We start from the raw sequence: 21,921 nt of genomic DNA on the forward strand, positions 1-21,921 counted from the left end.
ATGCTATTATGTATAAGAACGCCAAACACGTTATGCTTACTTGAAAATGGAGACAGAAAAGGATAGAGAAAGTGTATACTTTGATGCCTCGAAGTAACTCGGTAAATACATATGCCTCAGGCATAAATGCTTATATCATCTTCAATTAAGGCCATTACGCGTGACGGGCGTGACGGAGCTCCTCCACGCGTCGAGGTCATCGAGCCGCGGACACGCATTTGACGCTAAGGCCAATTCTTTGGCTCCGGAATCCGTTTGATGCGATTCTTTGATGCATGACATATGAATTCAGATATCCTAGGTTGTTTTTGGACGTCTAGGCTGCGACCAGCAGGCGCTACCGCCACCGCGAACCCTTTCCCCTCGGTGTCCTTATAGTGCTAGGATATTTTGCCTCGGCGATTGCCGGTGGTTTCGACCACAAGGAGAAAATGCCCCTTCCCTCATCACAGAATTCTTCGTCACCGGGGGTGAAGCGGAAACAGTCAACGCTCGCGAGCTTCTTCACGAAGAAACCACAAACAGCCCAGCAAGCTTCAGTCAATGTCGTTGAAGAGAAAAGCCCAGCTGCAACTTTTGATAAAGCGGACAATCAGGAACGAGCGGCAAAGAAAGATAAAGCCCTGACCGATGATGAGGAGGATGACATAGTCGCACCGGCTCCTAAAAGAGTTAGAACGAACGGCCTTTATCCCGCAAGCAGAGAAGAGATTCCGAATTCAACATCAACTACAGAGCGACCCCCGGCCCTGACCAGTAGCCAAAGAACTGAAAGATTTAAGTTCAGCAGCTCACCAGCGGTGAATACTGGAGTGGAAGGGTCACAGGCGGCAGTTGAACTCGAGGCTGGACAAAGACAGAAGGAGAGAGAAGAGTTACACCACAAGTTCGTTCGGAAGTTGGGTGGCGCGGACTGCCTCATTGGCATTGGTAGAAATGCCATTAGCGAAGCTACGCCCGAAGAGGGTGCTGAGCCTGAAGATGAGGAGGAAGCAGCACCACCCCCTCCTGCTAAGGGCAAAGCTGCCGCGAAGAAAGGCGGAAGCAAGCTCACTCCAATGGAGAAGCAGGTCATCGACATAAAGCGCAAGCATATGGATACAGTCCTAGTAGTTGAAGTTGGCTATAAGTTCCGATTCTTTGGTGAAGATGCGAGGGTCGCCGCAAAGGAATTGTCTATTGTCTGTATCCCAGGGAAACTGAGATTTGACGAACGTAAGTATGGTTCCGTCGCCTCCTTCTCACATCCTGCTTGAGCAGTTCGTGCCTAACGTGGTCTTGTCAAATCTAGATCCTTCTGAAGCACACCTCGATCGTTTCGCCTCCGCTAGCATACCAGTCCACAGATTACATGTTCATGTAAAGCGCCTCGTTGCTGCAGGTCATAAGGTCGGCGTTGTGAGACAAATAGAGACCGCTGCTCTGAAAGCAGCGGGCGACAACCGTAACGCGCCCTTCGTGCGCAAACTCACAAATTTGTACACCAAGGGTACCTACATTGACGATGCGGAGGGCTTAGGAGGGCCTATGCCTGCAGCATCTGGCGGCGCCTCACCAGCAACCGGCTACTTGCTATGTATAACTGAAACAAATGCAAAGGGCTGGGGCAATGACGAGAAGGTTCAAGTGGGAATTGTTGCTGTCCAGCCAGCTACAGGAGACATAGTCTATGACGATTTTGAAGATGGGTTCATGAGAAGCGAGATCGAAACGAGGTTGCTGCATATTGCACCCTGTGAGCTTTTGATTGTTGGCGAGCTTTCCAAGGCTACGGAGAAGCTCGTTCAGCATCTTTCTGGCAGCAAGTTGAACGTCTTCGGAGACAAGACCCGCGTGGAAAGAGTACTTAAGTCGAAAACTGCCGCCGCAGAGTCACACAGCCACGTCTCCAGCTTTTATGCAGGAAAAATGAAGACGGCCAGTGCTGCAGATGACGCGCAGGCGAGTAGCCTACTTCAGAAGGTGCTCAATCTGCCAGAGCAAGTGACCATTTGCCTCTCGTCCATGATCGAGCACATGAAAGAGTACGGCTTGGAATATGTTTTCGAGTTGACAAAATACTTCCAACACTTTTCCTCCCGATCACACATGCTTCTGAATGGGAACACTCTCATGAGCCTTGAGATCTACCAAAATCAAACGGACCATACGACTAAAGGCAGTCTCTTCTGGACGCTTGATCGGACGCAAACGCGGTTCGGACAGCGCATGCTCCGGAAATGGGTCGGACGTCCTCTGCTAGACAAGTCGAGGCTGGAGGAGAGGGTGAACGCCGTCGAAGAGCTGAAGAATCCAGAAAAGACGGTAATGGTAGAGCGGCTCAAGGGTCTGCTTGGAAAGGTCAAGAGCGACTTGGAAAAGAGCTTGATCCGGATCTATTACGGCAAGGTTTGTTTTTCGTCTCGATAATTCTTGTGCCACTTGAGTAAAGACTAATAAGATAACCAGTGTACTCGACCGGAACTCCTCACCGTTTTGCAGACGATGCAAATGATTGCGCAGGAGTTTTCTGACGTGAAATCACCTGCGGATACCGGTTTTGCATCTACTGCCATCAATGAGGCGATCACTTGTCTCCCTACGATCCTGGAAGATGTTGTAGCATTTCTGGACAAGATAAATATGCATGCTGCGAAGAGTGATGATAAATATGCCTTCTTCCGGGAAGCCGAGGAGACAGAAGATATCAGCGACCAAAAGCTCGGCATTGCAAGTGTGGAACACGAGCTAGAGGAGCATCGCTCTGTTGCTGGCCAGAAGCTTGGGAAGAAGACGGTCGAATACAAGTCTGTTGCGGGGATTGATTATTTGATTGAAGTCGAGAACAGCTCGGCTTCCATCAAACGTGTCCCTGCATCGTGGGTGAAAGTGAGCGGCACCAAGAAAGTTTCAAGGTTTCACACGCCGGAAGTCATCCAACTCATGCGACAGCGTGACCAACATAAAGAAGCGTTGGCCGCGGCGTGTGACCAGGCTTTCATATCCCTTCTCGCTGATATAGCAACTAAATACCAGCCCTTCAGGGATAGTGTGCAGGCATTGGCCACGCTTGACTGCCTGATAGCTCTGGCGACTATAGCTAGTCAACCGGGATATGTGAAGCCCGAATATACGGACCATACGTGCATCCAAGTAGACCAGGGACGTCATCCAATGGTCGAACAGCTACTGCTGGACAGCTATGTACCAAACGACATCGACCTGGACAGCGACAAGACACGCGCTCTTCTGGTTACCGGACCCAACATGGGCGGCAAGTCCAGCTATGTACGGCAAGTAGCCCTTATTGCCATCATGGGGCAAATAGGCTCTTATGTTCCCGCGCAGTCTGCCAAGCTTGGTATGTTGGACGCTGTTTTTACACGCATGGGTGCTTTCGACAACATGCTAGCTGGCGAGTCTACCTTCATGGTTGAGCTTTCCGAAACCGCAGACATACTCAAGCAAGCGACTCCACGGTCACTTGTTATTCTGGATGAACTGGGCCGGGGTACGTCAACCCATGATGGCGTTGCAATTGCACAAGCTGTCCTTGACTACATGGTACGGTCGATTCGAAGCCTTACCCTCTTCATCACGCATTATCAACACCTCTCTTCAATGGTCCATTCCTTCGCAGACCAAGAATTACGCAACGTGCACATGCGCTTCACTGAGTCGGGTACCGGAACAGACGAAGAGATCACATTCCTCTATGAGGTAGGTGAAGGCGTGGCACACCGCAGCTACGGGCTGAATGTCGCGCGGTTAGCAAACCTGCCAGGGGCATTGCTGGACCAAGCCCGGCAGAAGAGTAAAGAATTGGAGGAGAAAATCCGCCGGCGGAAACTGGCTGGTCTTGTGACGGCCGTCGGAGAGGTCATTGAAGGCTCCAAGGATGAAAATATGATTGAGCGCCTCATCAGCAGCGCAGAGCAGCTGTAGTTGATAAGCACTTGGTGGGGAGAGAATATTATAGATTGTTACTGCCCTTTCTATCTGACATGAGCGTATTGCCGGCATTGCATGAAGAAACTGTTAGGATTTGAGACATAGATTTATGAATATCAATTGAATGGCTCATATAAGCGGGGCCCCCACACTGCTGTTTCCTTCATCTTATACATCTATGGCAATAATATCTACGATGGCCAACAGGTGGAATGGACATGTGTATCTTAGGCTAGGACTCACGAAATACCGGCACAAGATATAGTTGCCTTCGCAGACCGTATTCCCCTGATACCACCTACGGTCCAATCTGAGCATGTTCACAAAGCTCCATCCGATTCGAGTGCATCGTGCGTACAACACGAGGGAAAAAGAAATTAAGAAAAGGGGTAATCTAGACAGAGACTTGATGAATAGAAGATCACCTCGCGCCCGTGGGATTTCAAATTTTTTTCCTTCGTTTTTTGTATTTCAGGTTGATAGCCTCGTTTTCTCTTGTTTCTCTCTTTCTCTCTATATGAAGTCCAGTAGTGCAAGGATGATTCTGGACACACAGACAGGAATGATAAGAAAAACAACAAAAGGACAACGAAGTCACAACAACCCGGATGCCGCATCAGCCCATAAGATAAGATAGTTCTTTTTTGCCTTCCCGACCTCCCAGAATCATTTCCAACGCAAGCAAGGGTACATAGCCTCGAGAGGGAAAAAGATGTTGACGAAAACTCGGAGTTGGTAAAGGAAATTAACGGAGACGGCGGGCCTCGCGTTCGGACTCGAGCAGGCAGAGGATGTCGTCGACCTTGACTGTTTGCGACGAAGAGGAGTTTAGTTAGCTTGATGTGTGCGATATATGGGTTTGGTTTGGACATGACGGAGCGACTGGTTGGTTGGCTGGCTGGCTGGACTGAATGCGATATTTCCCCGTGGAGATGAAAAATAACCCGCGATACTGCTTGGTTTCCTTATTCCTTCTCTTCGATTCCTGCGTGCGTCGTGTTGGGTTTGGGAGATTCGTCCTTTTCGCTTATAGAATCGTGGATGTTGTCGATTTCCGATGCGTGCGCACATTCTCATTCTTTGCCATTCTTCTCGCGGGATTTTCTCTTCGAGGGGAAATAATTCGATTCGGTCCAACCAGCGCCACCACCATAGCCGTAGAAAATATAGATCATCAACTGTATTCAACGGAGAAATCGCATACCTGGGCCCTTGACGTTACGGATGATGCTGCGGGAGGTATCGTCCATGAACTCGACGCGGACCTGGGTGACACCACCACGGGATCCTATAAAGTAAAATGCCTGTTAGAATCTGCTCTCAAGCAAAAGGTACCATCTCCACGCCGTTGCGGAAACACCGCAATTGTATATATCCAGGCGAAAGGCATCGAAATTCGGAAAATTGAGATATTCACGACGTACCGGTACGGCCGAGGACACGGGTGACCTTGACGAGCTTAGCGGGCTGCTTGGCGGAATCCATCTTGGAGTTGGGCTTGACGACAGCGAAGGACTGACGGGATGCGTGAAGATGGCGTTTTGGGGGGGTTGGCAGAAGTTGAAGCCGTTCGTGAAAATCGAGGGATTTGCGGCTTGTGTGGGTTGGGTTTCTGTTTTGGGCTAAAGGCGAGGGCTCAGGGCTAATGTGGCCTGAGCCGTCAGGCACTCACTAAAGCCTGGAATGTCAGGCTGATGATGAGGTAATCTATCCATTCTAGCCTGAAATACTAGGCAGAAGTGTCAGGCAAAGAATAACCCTGACCTTGGCTGGCCTGAGGTAAGAAATTCGGGCCCCTCCGATGACGGGGATTTCAGACTCTTTTCTGCGGCATCTTCTTCCTCTTCCTCTACGCTGCTTATTCCCCCCTCTTACTCTCTCTTACCTCTGTTTAACTCTTTATTTCTGTTCGCAATACCCTGTTTTAGGATATTCGATAGTCTCTTAGATCTTGGATTTATCTCCTAATCCTTCAATTGCTCTTCTTTTTCTTCACTTGTCGTCTCCAATTTCCTTGCCGGTTTACCCCGCGCCGTTGATCGTCAGAATGGATCTCGTCAACCAGTGAGTCAATTGCCCCGTAGCAAGCATTGAACCCCACGATCACCACATGCTCGTCACCATTTGTATATATTGACTGACATTTTCCCTTACAGCCTCGAAGGAAGACTGCTCTTCGCTGTCCCCAAAAGCAAGTTCCCGCCATGACTCACTCTTCCTGACCGCAAAGCACCCCCCAAATTGTCCAACCCACCAATGGCCCCTAAACCAAGCACCGGACTAACGCCTGCCTTGCCATGAACAGAGGGCCGTCTTCAACAAGCTACGCTGGACCTCCTGGCCGGCTGCGACATCCAGTTCCGTCGCGAAACCCGCCTGGACATCGCCCTGGTCAAGAACCTTCCTATCGCCCTCATCTTCCTTCCCGCCGCAGATATCCCCACCTTTGTCGGTGAAGGCCGTGTTGATCTTGGTATCACCGGACGCGACCAGATTGCCGAGCACGATGCGCTGCTGCCCCGCGGCGAAGTCTCGAACGTGGAGGAGGTCATGGACCTCGGCTTCGGCGCCTGCAAGCTCCAGGTGCAGGTTCCGGAGAAGGGCGACATCACTGAGGCCAAGCAGCTGATTGGCCGCAACATTGTCACCAGCTTCACTGCTCTCACTGAGCAGTTCTTTGCCAAGCTCGAGGGCAAGAGCGAGGCTGACAAGAGCGAGCTCAGCACGAAGATCAAGTACGTCGGCGGCAGTGTTGAGGCTGCTTGCGCTCTGGGCGTTGCTGACGGCATCGTTGACCTTGTTGGTAAGCTTAAAGTTCCTCATTCGCAGCATTACTAGGCCATTTAGCGTCTAACCGAGTCCATAGAGTCCGGTGAGACCATGAAGGCCGCTGGTCTCAAGGCCATCGACACCGTCGTCGAGACCATCTCCGTCCTGGTCAAGTCCAAGAAGACCCAGAACCCTCTGGTTGACCTGATTGCTTCCCGTATCCGCGGTGTCATCAGTAAGTTCCTGTTTTTGCCTTCCATATCATCCGATCAGTTCGGTTAATTCGTCTCTCTTCTCTGCAGCTGCCCAAAAATACGTCCTGTGCCAGTACAACATCCCCCGCGGAGAGTTGGCCACCGCCTCCAAGATCACCCCCGGCAAGCGCGCACCCACGGTGACCGCCCTGGAAGAAGACGGCTGGGTGGCCGTCAGCTCGATGGTCGAGAAGAAGAAGATCGCGACGGTCATGGACGACCTGACCAAGGTTGGCGCAACGGATATTCTGGTCCTGAACATCGCCAACTCGAGAACGGGTTAAGTGTGAAAGTAAAGCCTCGTTATCTTGCAGTTTTCCTTTTTCTTCTCTTCATGTATAGGGCGCGCTTCTTCCTTTCTTTCTCATTATATTTCTTGTGATCAAATATTATCGGCATTCTAGATGGTTAGACGGGTATAATCGAGTCCATGAGATACGGTTCAATGATCAGAGTACGGTATCTCTTTCCAAAAGTACTAATCAGTGTGGAAATATATTCATTGATATGATCTAATGAAAGGGTTGGTAGTGGATGACCTCAGAATTGGATGGTAGCCGAAAGAAAAGAGAGAAAAAAACAGGATATCAAGGAAAAAGAAAAACAGAACCTATCAGATAAAACAGGACCCCGCACATTCATTTCTGCAGGAACCCGAGGACCCATATCCTCAGTTGCTAAAGGATTGACTAGCCTAGTACTAGTAGTGTAGTATTAAGATGTTAAATTAGTTGAGTCACTGTCTATATGCGCTGAATATAATTTCAGTTACTAGTACTCAGTTTCATTCTAAGGGCCTGTTCTCATGATACCATACCTGTAGATGGTAGATATATATATATTACTAGTACTAGTACCATTGTACTGGAAGAGGGCGAAATTGGAAGGATTATTGTTTCTAAAGCGTAAAACAGCCCAAAATAATGCCTAAACCAACTCTTTGGATTGTAGATGATATATTTTACACACCAATTCTAGCCATGAACATTGTATGCATGTGGTGATGAGTAGTAGTAGTCCCGCAGATCACAAAGGCGGAGACGCTCGTATGTATGGATGTGGATGCCGTTTCAGCTTCACAACCAATCAAAGTATCAATACACTGTATATACCATATGAATAGTCATTCATTATTCATTCATAGTCGTCATAAACAGGATGCAGTGCGAACAATATTTATGATAGGGGTATCGTTTCTAGTATGCATAGGCGGTAATAACAATGACGATATGTATGCATGCATGTGTTTGTCTTGTCGGGAGGGGAGAGAGAGTGAGAGGTATGAGGATAATAATGATGATGATAAATCATGATGACGAAGACGACTGTTGCTGGGAAGAACCGCCCAGTCCAACACCCTCTTGTCGGCCTCTGACTAACGCCAGAAGACATTGACCCACGCCTTCCAGGTCGCCGAGAAGCCCGACGTGTCCACGATCGCTCTTTACCAGACCACCCTTGATGATCCGGTATCCCGGCGGCAGCATGGCCGCGGAGGCAAGACAGACGCCGTCACCGGCTGCGAAAGCCAGATCGTCGTAGGCGTCTTGGTATGGGATACGCTCGCGCGATTCGACGCGAGCTCCGTAGACGGTGGGTACGGACTTGCCGTATAGCACGGCAAAGGGTGGGTATTGGTTTTGAGACTGATATGAGGAGTTGAATGCAAGCTCTTGTTTGAACCGAAGGACCTCTGCTAGAGTACGCTCCAGATAAGTCACGGCTGTCGCACGGGGTATGGTCGTAGTTGTGGTAGCCTTAGTGTTGGCTGAACCCTTGAAGTTGGGGGTTGGTCCTACCGCGCTCTCCAGGTTCGGGGGAGCGACCGGCGCAGATTTGCCGGTGGTCTCACTGGAAGGATTTGCTGTTTCGTAAGGGTGCTGGGTGTGATTATGTGATGCCTGGTCGCCATTGGCATCATCCGACGAGGATAGACTATCCTTACTGCCTAGGACGGTGGAGATGCGCTTTCCGAGAAGAGGCAGGTTGTCCTTGAAGCCTCTGTTGTTTCCAAGTGGAAGGGCCGGATTGATACAAGGAGAGAGCCGGTAGTCGTCCCACGCCTGGGCAGAAAAGAAATCCACACGGTACTCTTCCTTCGTCCGCTTGTTGATAAAACAGTGTCCGTCCTCTGGAAGCAGGGCAAAGCTGGTACGGAAGGTGAAGTTCACCTGAGCAGTAAGGACGCGGGAACTAAGCAGCACATCATCCCCATTACGGAGAGGGCCTAAGATGTTGACACAGTGCTGCGGGACGCCTGCATAGAGGACTCCTGCAAAGAGATCCGGCCGCTGATTAACGGCATGTCGTGTGATGAGGCCGCCCAAACTGTGGGCGATGACATAGGCTCCGCGCTTTTCGCGAGGGGTGTCTGGGGAGTTACAGGGCAAGCCTTCTAGAAACTTGACTAGTCGCTTAGCAAGTAAATGCGGACTCAATCGCCAGTCGTAACCATAATCGTGGACTCGGAGATCCCCGTTAACGGCGTTTGGGCACTTTTGAAGGCGCTTCATCAAGCGGCGGCAAATGTCGACTGGGCCAACATGAGACAACACGCCGGACGGGATGATGGTCTCTTCCATGCGCTCCTCGTCTTCCGGATTTAGGCCAACCTCCAGATCCACCTTGCGAAGATTCAGACCGACTTTCATCGGAACCCACAGTTGACGCTGCGGCGGTTTGGCGGACCGCAAGACTGAGCCTCGATAGCCTCCGAGAATAACAACATCACCGGTCATTTCCGCCATGGCCTCAGTCAGATTGGGGTACTGTGCACTGATACTAGTCCGCGGAGAACGGGCCCGAGGTGGTAACGAATCATCACCCGGCATCTCCCGAGCAGAGTGTGGCCGCTCTGGCGTGGCGTAGGTGTGACCCCTGCGATTAGTTACATCGGACAGAAATGGCTTATAGCCCCAATCACTTCGGAGGTCTTGCAAGTGCAGTGTGGGCATACTAAGCAGCCGGCTGCTGGAGTCCTGGAGGCTGTCTTTAATCGCCTTGAATCGGCTGTTGACCTGCGAATGGATGTGCTCGTAACGGGGACGCTGCTCGAGAGAAGATGCGGTTGATGAGGCTCTCAAGTATAGAGATTGGTCTGAAGACGATCTCCGTAGGAGGGAAGGAGGGCCTGTTGTACTGGGTCTCCGCGCATACGAGTGTCTAGCGGTCGTGGCGCCCCCGAGAGGATCGAGTTCAGATACTTGCTCCTCGGGGCTATCTCTGGACTCCGGGTCGGAGAACGACTTGCGCCGGGACTGCAGCGTGGATTCCTCCTTTTCTTGTTCTAGTGCCAGCTTTGACGCCGGTTTCAGGGTTTGACTGCGAGCCCGGACATGGAATGGCGAGCCGGGTCGGAAGGAGAGCGATGACCGTTTAGTCAACAGATCTGGCAGGAACTTCTTCAGGCGTATATTGGTCAAGGAGTCGCCGGACCATGCCCTAGGTCGAAGGGGTAACCCGGATTTCAAGATCGAACGGGTGAAGCTGGTTCGCTGCCCGTCTTTGGAACCCCGGGCGCTGTCACGCTGTGGCGCCGCCAAGTCCGCTGAGGAGGCTTGAGCATCACCCGGCTTAGCAGCCGGTTCCTCAGGCAAAGCCTCTGGTTCGTCGGTAATTTCAGATGCAAAAAGACCCTCCGGTTCCGGCATATCCGGGATTGTGTCGAAGTAGCTGCTCTGCCGTTCCATCATTCGGCTTTTCTCTTCCGCAGGCGTGAGGCGCGCCTTCATACGGCTCTGGGCGCGACTCATGCTAACCCCGACCACTTCATTGGCCTCATCTTCGCGGACGGCGTCCGGAAAATTTGGATCCTCACTGTCGGAACTCGAATTGACGGTGAAGGTGGGCGAGTGTTGTGCAGCTGGCGAGGTGTGTGCAATGACGGGGACCTGACCATTGGTCCCCGCTGGATGTGCAGGAAGCGCCATGGCTAAGGTGGGCGGAGAGGGGAGAAAGAGCTGAGATTATGTATGACCCATGCAGAGAAGATGGTTTAAAAATGGAGTGATGAGGGAAGATAAGAATAGATGGAAAGAGAAAGGCTGAGACAGACTAAAGAGGGCAGTTCGATTAGGATCCATCACATGTCAGAGTGGATAGATGGATGGGTTACTATGGGATAGCGCACTAAACTAACGGTTTGAATGTCTATGATGGAGCATTCGTATTCGCGTTAGGGTGGCTCCATAGGGGCGAGACTGGAGCGTGCTGGAGGCGATCAGCAAATCAAGCGCATGGAGACCATAGCAATAACGGGGACGCGAGAGAGCGTGGGACGGAACACAAGATTATTTAATCATAAATGGATGGATGGACGAGAGGAAGAAGTGGACAGGTACCATCGAAGGAAGGGAGAAAAGCAAAAGAGATAAACCATGACGAGCAGGGGAGGAGAAAAATAGAAAAACTAAGCAAGAGGGCCAAAAAAAGTCAGAGAAAGAGAGGTTCCACCGCACAGCCTCCGGGCGTTCCGGAAGAAGCTTCCTGTAGTCAGTCGCGACGATTATTTTCCAGCTTTCAAGCAATGGAGCAGGAAGGCTGTACTCGCGCGACGGGATTATTCTTGGGATCCGACCATGGATAGTGCCGGATAGTTCAACATAGCTGAGCGTTAGTGGGATGCTTGGCTGGAGGTTAAGTCAGTGGCTGATCACCAGGAGGATTTGCTGTTCCGGAGCGGAGCTGAGGTCAGCTTGGGCTTCACCAGAGGATTGGGTGCGCTGGAGTTGGTTCACGAAGGGGAGATTCAACAAGAGATTGGGTGGAGAGGCATCGGAGGCCATCCGTGAAGAGCCACACGGTCCATGGGTTGGTTCAATCTCGAGTTCCATACTGCATGCACACAATCAGTCCATTGGCAGTTGCGATGAGATCATGTCCCAGGCCATAGCATAACCATCACATCACATCATCTAATACAGTAAAAGTAGATGCATATCGTCATAGTTTGGCTCGGTTGGCGGGCAGCCGAAAGCAACAGAGCAAATGAGAGAGAAGCAAGATGATTTGAGGGGGAATCAAGATGAAGATGAAGATGGAGCACCTCAGGCGCCAATCAGCTGACAGCCAGCGGACTCAGTGCCACACCACAACACACAACTTGTGCACTCACTAGTTATCTATCTACTTCGTATAGTCAGAAAGTAATCTTGACTGTGTTGCTTACTTTCTAATATAATTGGCCTGCGACCTGTCCATCGCTCGAATCTCACTAACAATGAAGATTGGCACAATTGTTCTCTCAAGTCTCCGCATGCCAGCACGCCGGAATGTGGCTATCCCGACGCTAATTGGCATCCGTCCACTCATCCAACTCCAATTGCTACGTGCTAATTTAGAGCCGTCTCCAGGTCCAGCCGCCCTCTGCGCAACAAAGGAAATCCGCGTCATGGTACACATCATATTCATGAATTCACACTAATACAAGCACTAGCAGATCGCGTATTCGTATCTCATTATCAGAAAAAGGCGGGGTTCATTCCCATAGCGTTCAAAATCACCGCTGGGTTCTGTTGAAATTCCCCGATTGAATCTCCTGCTCACCTCCTCGAGCAATGGCCGAGTTTTTGGCGGCCCCTTCTTCGTGCCCAAAGGCCTTGTCGACCGCCGCGTTAAGCCCGCCTCGCAATGACTCCCCCGCTCCCTGTTTCAGGTCAGCATCAGCCGCTCCTTAGTGTCGGATAGCCCGCGGCCACTACGGAAGAGTGCCTGGCTAGACTAGACTGCTTGTTGGGACTTACATGGATTCCTGCTGCGGCCGACTTCACACCGCTGCCGACAGATTCCCCTGCCTGGGCCGACTTGGACTGGGTGCCGTATGTGCTACCGGATGATTGCGTCGGTTGGTATCCTACTCCGCTGGTGGTTTGCGACCCGGAGACTGGGGCGGTATTGTAGCCAGCTGCGCTTGAAGCAGCGCCTCCAGCAGCGGTAGCAGCTTGGTTCGGTTGCTGGTAAGCGGCTCCGCCGGTGGTATCGGTAGGTTCACGCATGGCCCCAGAGCCAGTTGCGTTCGTCGACTTCGAAGACATTTCGCCGGTCTTGCTGTTGACACGGGGGTCCAGTTTATTGAGAAGGGAGGACTTGTGAGGGCCCGCTGTGGAGCTTTGAGGGTTCGATACGTTCTGGGTAGCCTGGGGATGTACGTTGCCGGTGGTTGTCGCACCCGGGGCGTACTGAGCGCGGTTGTTCAGATCGCTATCGACGCGGGGATCGGCCTTGTTGGCTAGATCAGATTGATGCGGTCCTGCAGTGGTGCGCGCAGGGCCGGTATTTGCTTGACCGGTGCTGGTGATGCCGCTGCCAACTTGGGTCCCTGTTGCAGTGGTTGCGCTGGGGTTCTGGTTGGGTTCACCAAAGGTGGAAGAATAGTATGGAGGCTGAGTACTGCTCATGGTGATAGAGTGTCAATAAGTAAGTTCTGATATGTGGATATGATGCTGTTAAGGTAGTATCCATTCCCCACCGTCTTATGTCTTCATCTTATATAAGGAGGCGAGGCCGAGTGTCTGGAGCCTTCGACATCATCGATCAGCCTGTGACGTCAGACTAGACGTAGCCATGGTTGAGACGCGACCATCACTGCCATTGTTGGCCTTGAATATTGTTGCAGTAAGTCTAAGCAGATGAAACCAGCCACAGTGAACCCAGTGATTGGGGATAAGACATGCTGATGATACTATCCATCTTCAATGTCAACCAGTATATGGTCACGTGGTTCCTTATCGATAAGACTGTAAAACACAATGATGTCATGAAGCCAAAAAAATGTGCGGGATGCAGAAAACAAAGCTATACCAGTCATAGCCTACGCAGCCATAACTTGCAGAAGTAATGGCCAGCAACAAAGGACAGACCGACTAATCAAAAAGAAGACACAATAACTCCGAGCCGAACCCCTTCAAGGGACCAACCCGACCAGAGTGCTCAGCCGCGGGGACACCGGAGGAGTTACTACAAACAGAGCGACGGCCTAGTGTGGATTGCGGATGAGCCGAGGTTCAGAACGCCTCAGGGTCAATGCCGAAAAGATGGGCTTCTCCAGCCCCCATTCTCATTCATTCATTCACTATACTTTCTTCATTCACTTTCTGTATAGATAATTTATCAGATTAGCCTTCAAAATGACCATCACAAACCGCCAACTCATCTACGTCAAGGCCCCAACGGCAGCCATCGACCCATCCGTGACGACGGGCACCTTCAACCTCAAGAGCACCACGATCGCCTCCAAAGACAATGTCCCCGACGACAAAGTCCTCGTACGCATCCACTACCTGGCCCTTGAGCCCGCCATGCGCCAATGGCTTACAGCCAAACGGTCGTACATCGCGCCCGTTAAAATCGGCAGTATCATGCGTGGCCAAAGCATCGCCCAGGTCCTCTCCGTGGGCAGCAGCCTGAAATCTCAATACAAAGTTGGTGACTGGGTGATTGCCTACTCGGGATGGCAGGAATACGCATTCCTGGGCGCCAAAGAGGCGCAAAAGATCTCCGTGCCTGCGGGCTGCAAGCCCACGGACGCGATGTCCGTGCTGGGCATGACTGGCCTGACGGCGTACTTCGGCATGATGGATGTGGGCAAGCCGAAGGCAGGAGATACGGTGGTGGTGTCTGGGGCAGCGGGAGCAACGGGGATGGTGGCGGGCCAGATTGCGAAGATTCAAGGAGCAAAGAGGGTGATTGGGATTGCGGGAAGTAAGGACAAGTGTGAGTTCTTGTGTCGGGAGTTGGGATTTGATGTGGCGATCAATTATAAGGATGAGGATTGGAAGAAGCAGCTCAAGGAGGCGACGCCGGAGTATATCGATGTTTACTTTGATAATGTGGGCGGGGAGATTCTGGATGCGTGTTTGGGGCGGGCGGCGCAGTTTGCCAGGTTTGTCATTTGTGGTGCGATTAGCCAGTATAATGTTGCGAAGCCGAAGGGGCCGGCAAATATCATGCAGGTTATTGTGAGTATCTCTATGCCATATTTGCGTGGGAAATATGCTGACAGAAGCAGTCGCAACGAGTCAAAATGCAGGGCTACATCGTGTTCGACTACGCGAAGCAGTACCCGGATGCGTTGCAGGATTTGGCCAAGTGGTTAACGCAGGGCAAGATCAAGCGCAAGGAGCACATTGTCAAAGGGGGGTTGGAGTCGGCGCCGCAAAGTCTGGTAGATTTGTATAAGGGAGTGAATACGGGCAAGATGATGGTGGAGGTGGTGCCGGCAGAGGAGGGAATCAAGGCCAAGTTGTAACCACCAACATACTTTGTAGCATTTTTGAACAGTATACAACAATATTAGTAAACACTTCAATGATAATTCAAGATCCAAATAGCCTAGTTCGAGTCTACGAAATGGACTGTTGTTGACTGTTAACTCATAATGACCACTGCGGCTGCAACCATGGCTGAACCACCATTACTTCATACTCAACTCACGTCATACTGATCCACCACCATCATCACCACCACCACCAGGGACTCGACTGTGTAATGGCCGTGCCACAGCACCAATGGCACCATATAAACCGGATTCAACCCTAAACTAGACACCAATTTCACCATGTTGCAGCGCCAACTCCTCCGTGCATCTCTGCTACGTCCTACCCACGCAATCCGCTACAATACTACTAGTAGTATCCGTCCGACTATATATAACACGGGCACATACCTCAGCTCTACACCACTATACTCTACAACTCAGAAACACCAGTTCTCTCACACAACCACCAGAACCCAATCCGATCTGCACAAAATGGCCTCTGCAAGCAACGAACACTTTAAGCTGGAGAACCTCTTCGGCGTGAAGGGCAAAGGTACCCCCCCACTCCTCCCCCAAAACACTCAAAACATAGTATATCCTACTCCTCTACCTACCAGCAAATGGAACTAACAAACAACAGTGGCCCTAATCACCGGCGGCGGCTCTGGCATCGGTCTAATGGCGACGCAAGCGCTCGCAACCAACGGCGCCAAAGTGTACATAACCGGGCGAACGCAAGAGAAACTCGACCGCGTAGCCAGCCTCTACAACAAGAACATAAGCGGCGAAATCATCCCCATAGTCTCCGACATCACCTCCAAAGAATCGATTACCAAGCTAGTTAAAGAGATCGAATCCCGGGAATCCCACCTCTCAATCCTGATCAACAACGCGGGAATAAGCAGCAGCACCGACAACACCGAGCCCAGCGAGGCGCAGGACCTCAAGAAGACCCTCTTCGACGAAGCCACGCCCATGAGCGAATGGGAAGATACCTACAGGACGAATGTAATGCAGCTGTACTTCACCACCACTGCTTTCCTGCCTCTATTGCAGAAGGGCTCGGAGAGAGAAAAAGGATGGAGCAGTACTGTTGTGAACATCACCAGTATCTCGGGAATTGTGAAGGTGTCGCAACATCATTTCGCGTATAACGCTAGCAAGGCGGCGGCGATTCATTTGACGAAGATGTTGGCGCATGAGGTTGCTGATAGTGGGTTGAGGATTCGGGTGAACAATATTGCTCCTGGAGTGTTCCCGAGTGAAATGACGGCCGGGGAGAGTGATGAGACGCAGAAGAGTCACATACCCAAGGAGAAATATGAGGGCAAGGTGCCGGCTGCGAGACCAGGCAAGGATGAGGATATGGCGAGTGCGGTGCTGTTTGTTAGTACGAATCAGTATTTGAATGGGCAGACGGTGGTTGTCGATGGGGGGTATGTTTTGGCTGCTGGGACTGTCTAGTTTCTTTAATTTAGGGTTGAGTATGGTTTAACTTATGTATGATGGAATGTGTAATGTTATTGATGTAAATCGAGGTTGTACATCCATTCTGATCTCATGACTTCAGATGCTTTGATCCGTCGATTTGCATCTGGGTTCAGCATTGCGTATACCACGTTCTTACATTGTGCCTGTCACTCCAATTAGCACCAAAGGATCAAACAACAAGAATAAGAAACCAGAGAAAAGACTCACCTCCCCCAACCCCTCAATAGCACTATATCCCTCTCTTCTCTTCCTCCCTGCAAGATACTCCGCATACCTTCCATCCTCATCCTCACTCGCACTCCGCCAGAGAATCCTCCCCAGCCTCAAAACAAGGTATATGATCCCGGCAGCCCAGATATCCACAGCCCCGGGGTCACCCCTCCCCTTCTCCCCAGACGAACACGTATACCTCTGTTGTCGACAATAAATAGAAGAAGACCGAAGAGAGCAAGGAGAAAGTATCTCCGGCGCAAGATAAGGATTCCTCATCATCCTCCTCCCCTGCATCCCCTCCAACTCCTCAAACTTGCGTATCCCCATCGACAACCCCCTAACAAGGGGATAAACATCTTCTTTCCACGCCGCATAGTACCCACCACCACCACCATCCTCCCCAACATGACCAAGAAGACCATGAAACTCCCTTGAATCGAACACCCGCGCATCCCCCAGATCCCCCAACTTGACACATATCCCATTCCCATGATTCCCACTCCCATCCTCGGAAGGACAATCCCACGAAAGAAAAACATTCTCGACACAAACCCCCCCATGCACGACTCCCATCTCATGAAGAAACTCCAGTGCGCTCATAATCTGATAGAAGATCCTATCCGCGATCATCACTGCATCTTTTCCCCTCTCCCTCATTATTAGCATGTCTTCCCATGCTTTGGAGCATATATACGTTCCCAAATCCCCTAACTCGCAGTACTCGCTCACGAGACACGTCTCCCCCCTCGAGTTGGGAAGAATGTCGATTGTTTGGAGAAGATGCGGGTGATGAAGGGTGGAGGAGAGGATGGATTCGAGGGTGGATTGTAGGGTGCGTTTGGTGGAGGAGGGGGTTGGGCGGAGGGTTTTGAGGACGTATGCTTCTTTCTTCTTTCTTTTTTCTTTTTTGGGGGTGTTGGTGTTGGTGGTGTAGAGACGGATGGAGCTGGAGGTGCCGTAGTGGAGGATTGTGGTGCAGGTGCCGTATTTTTCTTTTAGAGATTGGGGTTTATTCTGTGGTTCTTGGGGTTGTGGACGGTGTGGGAGGAGAGGACTCTCTTCTGATATGGAAATGGCATCTTTGTCTGTGTCTGTGTCTGTCCCTGGGAGGATATTGGCAGTAGTCGTGTTGGGTGTATGTGTAAGCCATGGAAAAGGAACCGAAGATAATGAGAATGAGGAGTCTGATAAGGGGAGTTTGAAACAAAAGTAATTTTTGGCTATTGCTATTGTTGATGGCATGATGCCTCTCTAGTTAGTATCGAATATGTAGAGAGCAAAATGGAAGTAGATGTCAATGTAGTACCATGTAACAAGGGGAGCACCATCATGTATATACCCCTACTACTACTACTACTACTACTACTACTACTACTACTACTAACCAACAAACTTACAAAGTATGCGGCAATTGTCGATCAGTCAGAGTGCGGAGGTTAGTCGTACCTCCTGACAGACGAAACTAAATGTATGGTCCAAGCACGTCCAACTTAATCCCTCGCGGCGCGAAGGATCACCTCACCTCAGACATCATCAGACGTCTTTTACTCCGTGGTTGTAGTACTTACTGAAGTAAGAGAGTTGATCAGAGTGAGTGATCACCACTTACGTAGACTGATAAACTATGTAGTGTCGTCCAACAAATAGTTAGCTAAGTTATCAGACAGAACGCACTGTAGCTGCTACCTGCACAGCATCAAGCAAGGGTCAGTCACCGTCACCGCCAGTCCCAACTACTAGTACTATTCGATGGGCAGGTGAGGGATTTCCATCACCAATCCTATTCTGTAGATTTTCTCTCTCTACTGCAGCTAGACTACCCCGCGCCAGCACCATCCAGACCAAATATGGGGCTTGTTGAACCGCGGGACGGAACTGAACTGAACCAGAACCAATAATCTAGTCTACTTGGTCTGTCTGTCTGCAGGCAGTGCATAACATTCCAGGTAAGCTGTAAAGCTGTAGGCTGAAATATAGTTAGTAGCTATAGGGTATAGCTGTCTATCGAATACTGCCAATATCATACACCATGCAACGACAGAATCCCAGTCCATCCAAAATCACCGACCAGCGAATTACCCTGCCATAGTAATATGTTCATCGAAGAAGAAGAAATGATTATCTAAATAGTGGCTGCGAGGTATCATCATCAATCATCGCACCTTGCCCGCCTCGCGCACTTCATGCATAAAGCCATCCTCGTCACCCGCCGAGCCCAACATCCAGTAATCGCCCATCCCGGACGCCATCTGCCCGCCTCCGAACCCAGTCGCGGAGGCCGGGGCACTGTGTCGCTCCTGCGTCCGAGTGCCCCCCTGTCGGGGTCCCCAGCTGAGAATATCCTGCACCGCCTTGCGACTCTGGTCGTCCGGCTTGGTGTACCCAAACAGCTGTGGCTGCAAGCAACCGAGGATCGCGACGCCCGCCCGGATCATGATCCGGTCACCTTCGAATACCCAGCAGTCCCAGACCCGGCTGAGACGCTCCAAGTCCAGTCCGTTCGTCAGCAGAGACCGGAACATCGGTTCCCAGATCTCTTCGTCGCTGAGTCGGAGCGTCTCGTGCAAATGCGTCATCAAACGCGGGAATTTGTATTTCAGCGTCGCAGACGCCAGTGAATATGTACGACCGATCGCCCCGCGGTCCAACGTAAGAAAAGCAACAGGGAGCGGCCGATTGAGCGCATTGGCCATGGCAAGGAACGCCGACGATGGCGATGGAAATTGCAAGACAAGCAGGGCAGCGATGGTCTAGAATCGTTAGTCATGAATCGTCGAGGAGTACGAAAGGAAAACTCACATGCAAGCCACTGACATAGCCCACGTCGCTGCGATACATAGAGTAGGCCTGCAAAACATCGATCAATGTCTCGCGCAGCGGACCGCCGACCTGAAACAAGTTCAAATCGGGGAATGCCTTGGACGCATCAGCGTCGATCGCCTCGAACCAATCCCTCATGCGCTTGTTGGTCTCCCCTGAATCACCCTCGGGCCGCGCCCGCACGTCCTTGGCGCGTTGCAAGGCCTTTTTGTATGTTTCCTCGGAGAGAGCCAGCTCATTGCCGATAGCACGCTGCCAGGTCGAGCCCCGGATCCGAGGCGGCACTCCGCGCCACCATAACTCCCGCGTACGGGTTTCATTAATGACATTATCCCAGTTCGGGTACACATACTCGTCCCAGATCTGCTGGAGAGTCTCGCGAGTGTTGTCCTTTTCGCATTTCGCGGAAGCAGCCTTCGCAGCACGACGCTTGTCTGATCATTGTCAGTTACCGATCATTGCAATGAGTCGAGTCACATACCTGCTTCCCGGGCCTGCGCCATCATCCGCTTGTATTCCTTCAAATGCCGCTTCTCCTCCTTCTGATCCTTCGGAGGCAGCCAGCTGGGCCGCGTCCGCGTCAGGACCTTCTCCTTCTCCTTGCTGGGAGGTAACGGATCGATCATGATGTTGGATTTCTGCAACGGGGGCAGCTCAATGGTGCTTTTGGACCCACGCTTGGACTCCTCGCTCGACCGGAGAGAGGAGAGCCCGCTTTGCAGGCGCTCTCCCCGCTGGCGCTGGCGCTCATCGGCGTGGAATTCCAAGGCTTCCGTAATGATCTTGGCCTCTTCCGACAAATCCGACATCATATTGTTGTACGAGTATGCTCGCGGGTTGCGGGGCGAGATCTGACCGCGCTCAGGTCCTGCAGAGCTGGAACGATTGTTGCGGGTCGTGGGGGATCGTGAACCGGAAGGCGACCGGGGAATGGTGACATCGGAAACCGAATGCGACAGCGGCAGGGGTCGAGGGCCAGGACTGCGACCGTTGGGGCTGGAGGCCCGGGACGGCGCTCGATCCTGTACCGGCCGCGGGGAGATGGGAACATTCCAGAGACTCGCATCCTCGGGTAACTCTTCATCGGAGTCATGGTATTCATCCTCCAAGTCTTGCACGGTTTTGCGAGGTCGCTGCCACGATGGCTTTCGGTTGAGGGTGGGGGTATTGACGGGATTCAGGGACAGGCTGTGTGTAGACGGCGACGAGCTCAAGCTCGATGTTGGTCGCAGTGGGGATGTGGAACGCGAACGATGAGGCTTCGTGACTTGAAGGGCTGATTGCTTGGTGGAGGCTGGATCCCGCTGATTGCCGGTGCGGTGTTTGGGACCGCGGCCCGGCTGAGCCAAGGTGCCATTGACCTGTTTTCCGGCAGGGTATGCGGTCTTTGTTTTCGTGGCTGTCAGATCGCGGGTTGTCGCAACCGCCGATTTGGTGTGCATAATGGCCGCTGAAGCTCGGGCGATTCCAGCATTTTGGACGTACGGGGTTGCACCTTTGGCGTAGGAGACATGCACATCGTCCTGGAGGTCCACTTCTTCGAAATTGGAGATATCAGTGAAGATGGCTTCGGGGCCCGAGTGCTGCGAGGAGGAACGAAAGGAGGAAGACTTGGAGGACTTGGACCCGGAGAGGTCAGGAGGGGAATTCGGGGTGGTCGTACAAACGGTTGTCATTGCGGCGGGAGAAGCTGCAGAGTTCGAGACTCTTCCCAGATCAGAGTAAGGGAAGAACCTCAAGGGCGGATGAACCTCAAGCCGCTGCGAGAACCAGGAACGAAAAGAATGATGATACAAACACGTCCGATGGTGGCGCGAATTGAGAACAAAGAAAATAAAGCCGTTATCAGGAACGAAAGACGGGGGGTGGTAAAGAGGTGGGATGATCTCCGGATGGTATTAATTAATAGGTGTGTGACGGAAGAACCCCAAGCAGGTTGCCGCATGTACTGGAAGCGGCAGAACAAGTGGCGGCGGTTTAAGAAAGGGTCGAGGGGGGCGAGGCTGTTTTTCTTGTTTCAATTTTGGTATTATTCTGGTCCTCCTCTTACTATGCACTCAAGGGATTCAGGAGTTAATCGTGCAGCAAGCAGTGCATTTGGGGGCCGGAGCCGAAGGGGGAAGGGGACGGGGAGATGAAACGATCCCCGACAAAAACCGAGACAAGAGGCAGATGAGACAGCAGCAGAGG

The 21,921-nt window shown here is 51.7% G+C and overlaps 10 protein-coding genes across 10 annotated transcripts; 5 read left to right on the top strand and 5 right to left on the bottom strand.

Annotated features, from left to right (window-relative positions):
* Positions 1-431: 431 nt before the first annotated feature.
* On the top strand, positions 432-3,924 carry An13g01060 (uncharacterized protein; the record flags this gene model as incomplete). Its single annotated transcript, XM_059743812.1, has 3 exons — positions 432-1,185; positions 1,304-2,388; positions 2,449-3,924. 3 exons carry the CDS (start codon positions 432-434, stop codon positions 3,922-3,924), a joined length of 3,315 nt encoding a protein of 1,104 aa, XP_059602042.1.
* A 751-nt stretch (positions 3,925-4,675) lies between these two features.
* Positions 4,676-5,415, bottom strand: An13g01070 (40S ribosomal protein eS28; the record flags this gene model as incomplete). The annotated part of the gene is made up of 3 exons (XM_001396209.3): positions 4,676-4,737; positions 5,135-5,218; positions 5,355-5,415. The coding sequence occupies 3 exons, from the start codon at positions 5,413-5,415 to the stop codon at positions 4,676-4,678; spliced, it is 207 nt and encodes a 68-aa protein (XP_001396246.1).
* A 562-nt stretch (positions 5,416-5,977) lies between these two features.
* On the top strand, positions 5,978-7,237 carry An13g01080 (uncharacterized protein; the record flags this gene model as incomplete). Its single annotated transcript, XM_001396210.3, has 5 exons — positions 5,978-5,994; positions 6,087-6,121; positions 6,236-6,733; positions 6,797-6,934; positions 7,002-7,237. The coding sequence occupies 5 exons, from the start codon at positions 5,978-5,980 to the stop codon at positions 7,235-7,237; spliced, it is 924 nt and encodes a 307-aa protein (XP_001396247.1).
* A 1,023-nt stretch (positions 7,238-8,260) lies between these two features.
* Positions 8,261-10,882, bottom strand: An13g01090 (uncharacterized protein; the record flags this gene model as incomplete). The annotated part of the gene is made up of 1 exon (XM_001396211.1): positions 8,261-10,882. The coding sequence occupies one exon, from the start codon at positions 10,880-10,882 to the stop codon at positions 8,261-8,263; it is 2,622 nt and encodes an 873-aa protein (XP_001396248.1).
* A 99-nt stretch (positions 10,883-10,981) lies between these two features.
* An13g01100 (hypothetical protein) lies at positions 10,982-12,017 on the top strand (the record flags this gene model as incomplete). The annotated part of the gene is made up of 6 exons (XM_059743813.1): positions 10,982-11,062; positions 11,132-11,289; positions 11,413-11,494; positions 11,588-11,641; positions 11,694-11,762; positions 11,922-12,017. 6 exons carry the CDS (start codon positions 10,982-10,984, stop codon positions 12,015-12,017), a joined length of 540 nt encoding a protein of 179 aa, XP_059602043.1.
* Positions 12,018-12,450: 433 nt separating this feature from the next.
* An13g01110 (uncharacterized protein) lies at positions 12,451-13,348 on the bottom strand (the record flags this gene model as incomplete). Its single annotated transcript, XM_001396213.3, has 2 exons — positions 12,451-12,597; positions 12,695-13,348. The coding sequence occupies 2 exons, from the start codon at positions 13,346-13,348 to the stop codon at positions 12,451-12,453; spliced, it is 801 nt and encodes a 266-aa protein (XP_001396250.1).
* A 729-nt stretch (positions 13,349-14,077) lies between these two features.
* An13g01120 (uncharacterized protein) lies at positions 14,078-15,198 on the top strand (the record flags this gene model as incomplete). The annotated part of the gene is made up of 2 exons (XM_001396214.1): positions 14,078-14,908; positions 14,959-15,198. 2 exons carry the CDS (start codon positions 14,078-14,080, stop codon positions 15,196-15,198), a joined length of 1,071 nt encoding a protein of 356 aa, XP_001396251.1.
* A 501-nt stretch (positions 15,199-15,699) lies between these two features.
* An13g01130 (uncharacterized protein) lies at positions 15,700-16,671 on the top strand (the record flags this gene model as incomplete). The annotated part of the gene is made up of 2 exons (XM_001396215.1): positions 15,700-15,760; positions 15,848-16,671. The coding sequence occupies 2 exons, from the start codon at positions 15,700-15,702 to the stop codon at positions 16,669-16,671; spliced, it is 885 nt and encodes a 294-aa protein (XP_001396252.1).
* A 56-nt stretch (positions 16,672-16,727) lies between these two features.
* On the bottom strand, positions 16,728-18,153 carry An13g01140 (uncharacterized protein; the record flags this gene model as incomplete). The annotated part of the gene is made up of 4 exons (XM_059743814.1): positions 16,728-16,841; positions 16,906-17,077; positions 17,108-17,248; positions 17,381-18,153. 4 exons carry the CDS (start codon positions 18,151-18,153, stop codon positions 16,728-16,730), a joined length of 1,200 nt encoding a protein of 399 aa, XP_059602044.1.
* Positions 18,154-19,064: 911 nt separating this feature from the next.
* On the bottom strand, positions 19,065-21,407 carry An13g01150 (uncharacterized protein; the record flags this gene model as incomplete). Its single annotated transcript, XM_001396217.3, has 3 exons — positions 19,065-19,661; positions 19,711-20,165; positions 20,213-21,407. The coding sequence occupies 3 exons, from the start codon at positions 21,405-21,407 to the stop codon at positions 19,065-19,067; spliced, it is 2,247 nt and encodes a 748-aa protein (XP_001396254.3).
* Between the last annotated feature and the right edge of the window lie 514 nt (positions 21,408-21,921).

The sequence above is a fragment of the Aspergillus niger genome, assembly GCF_000002855.4.
Source record: "Aspergillus niger supercontig An13".
In the NCBI taxonomy this organism is placed as follows: domain Eukaryota; kingdom Fungi; phylum Ascomycota; class Eurotiomycetes; order Eurotiales; family Aspergillaceae; genus Aspergillus; species Aspergillus niger.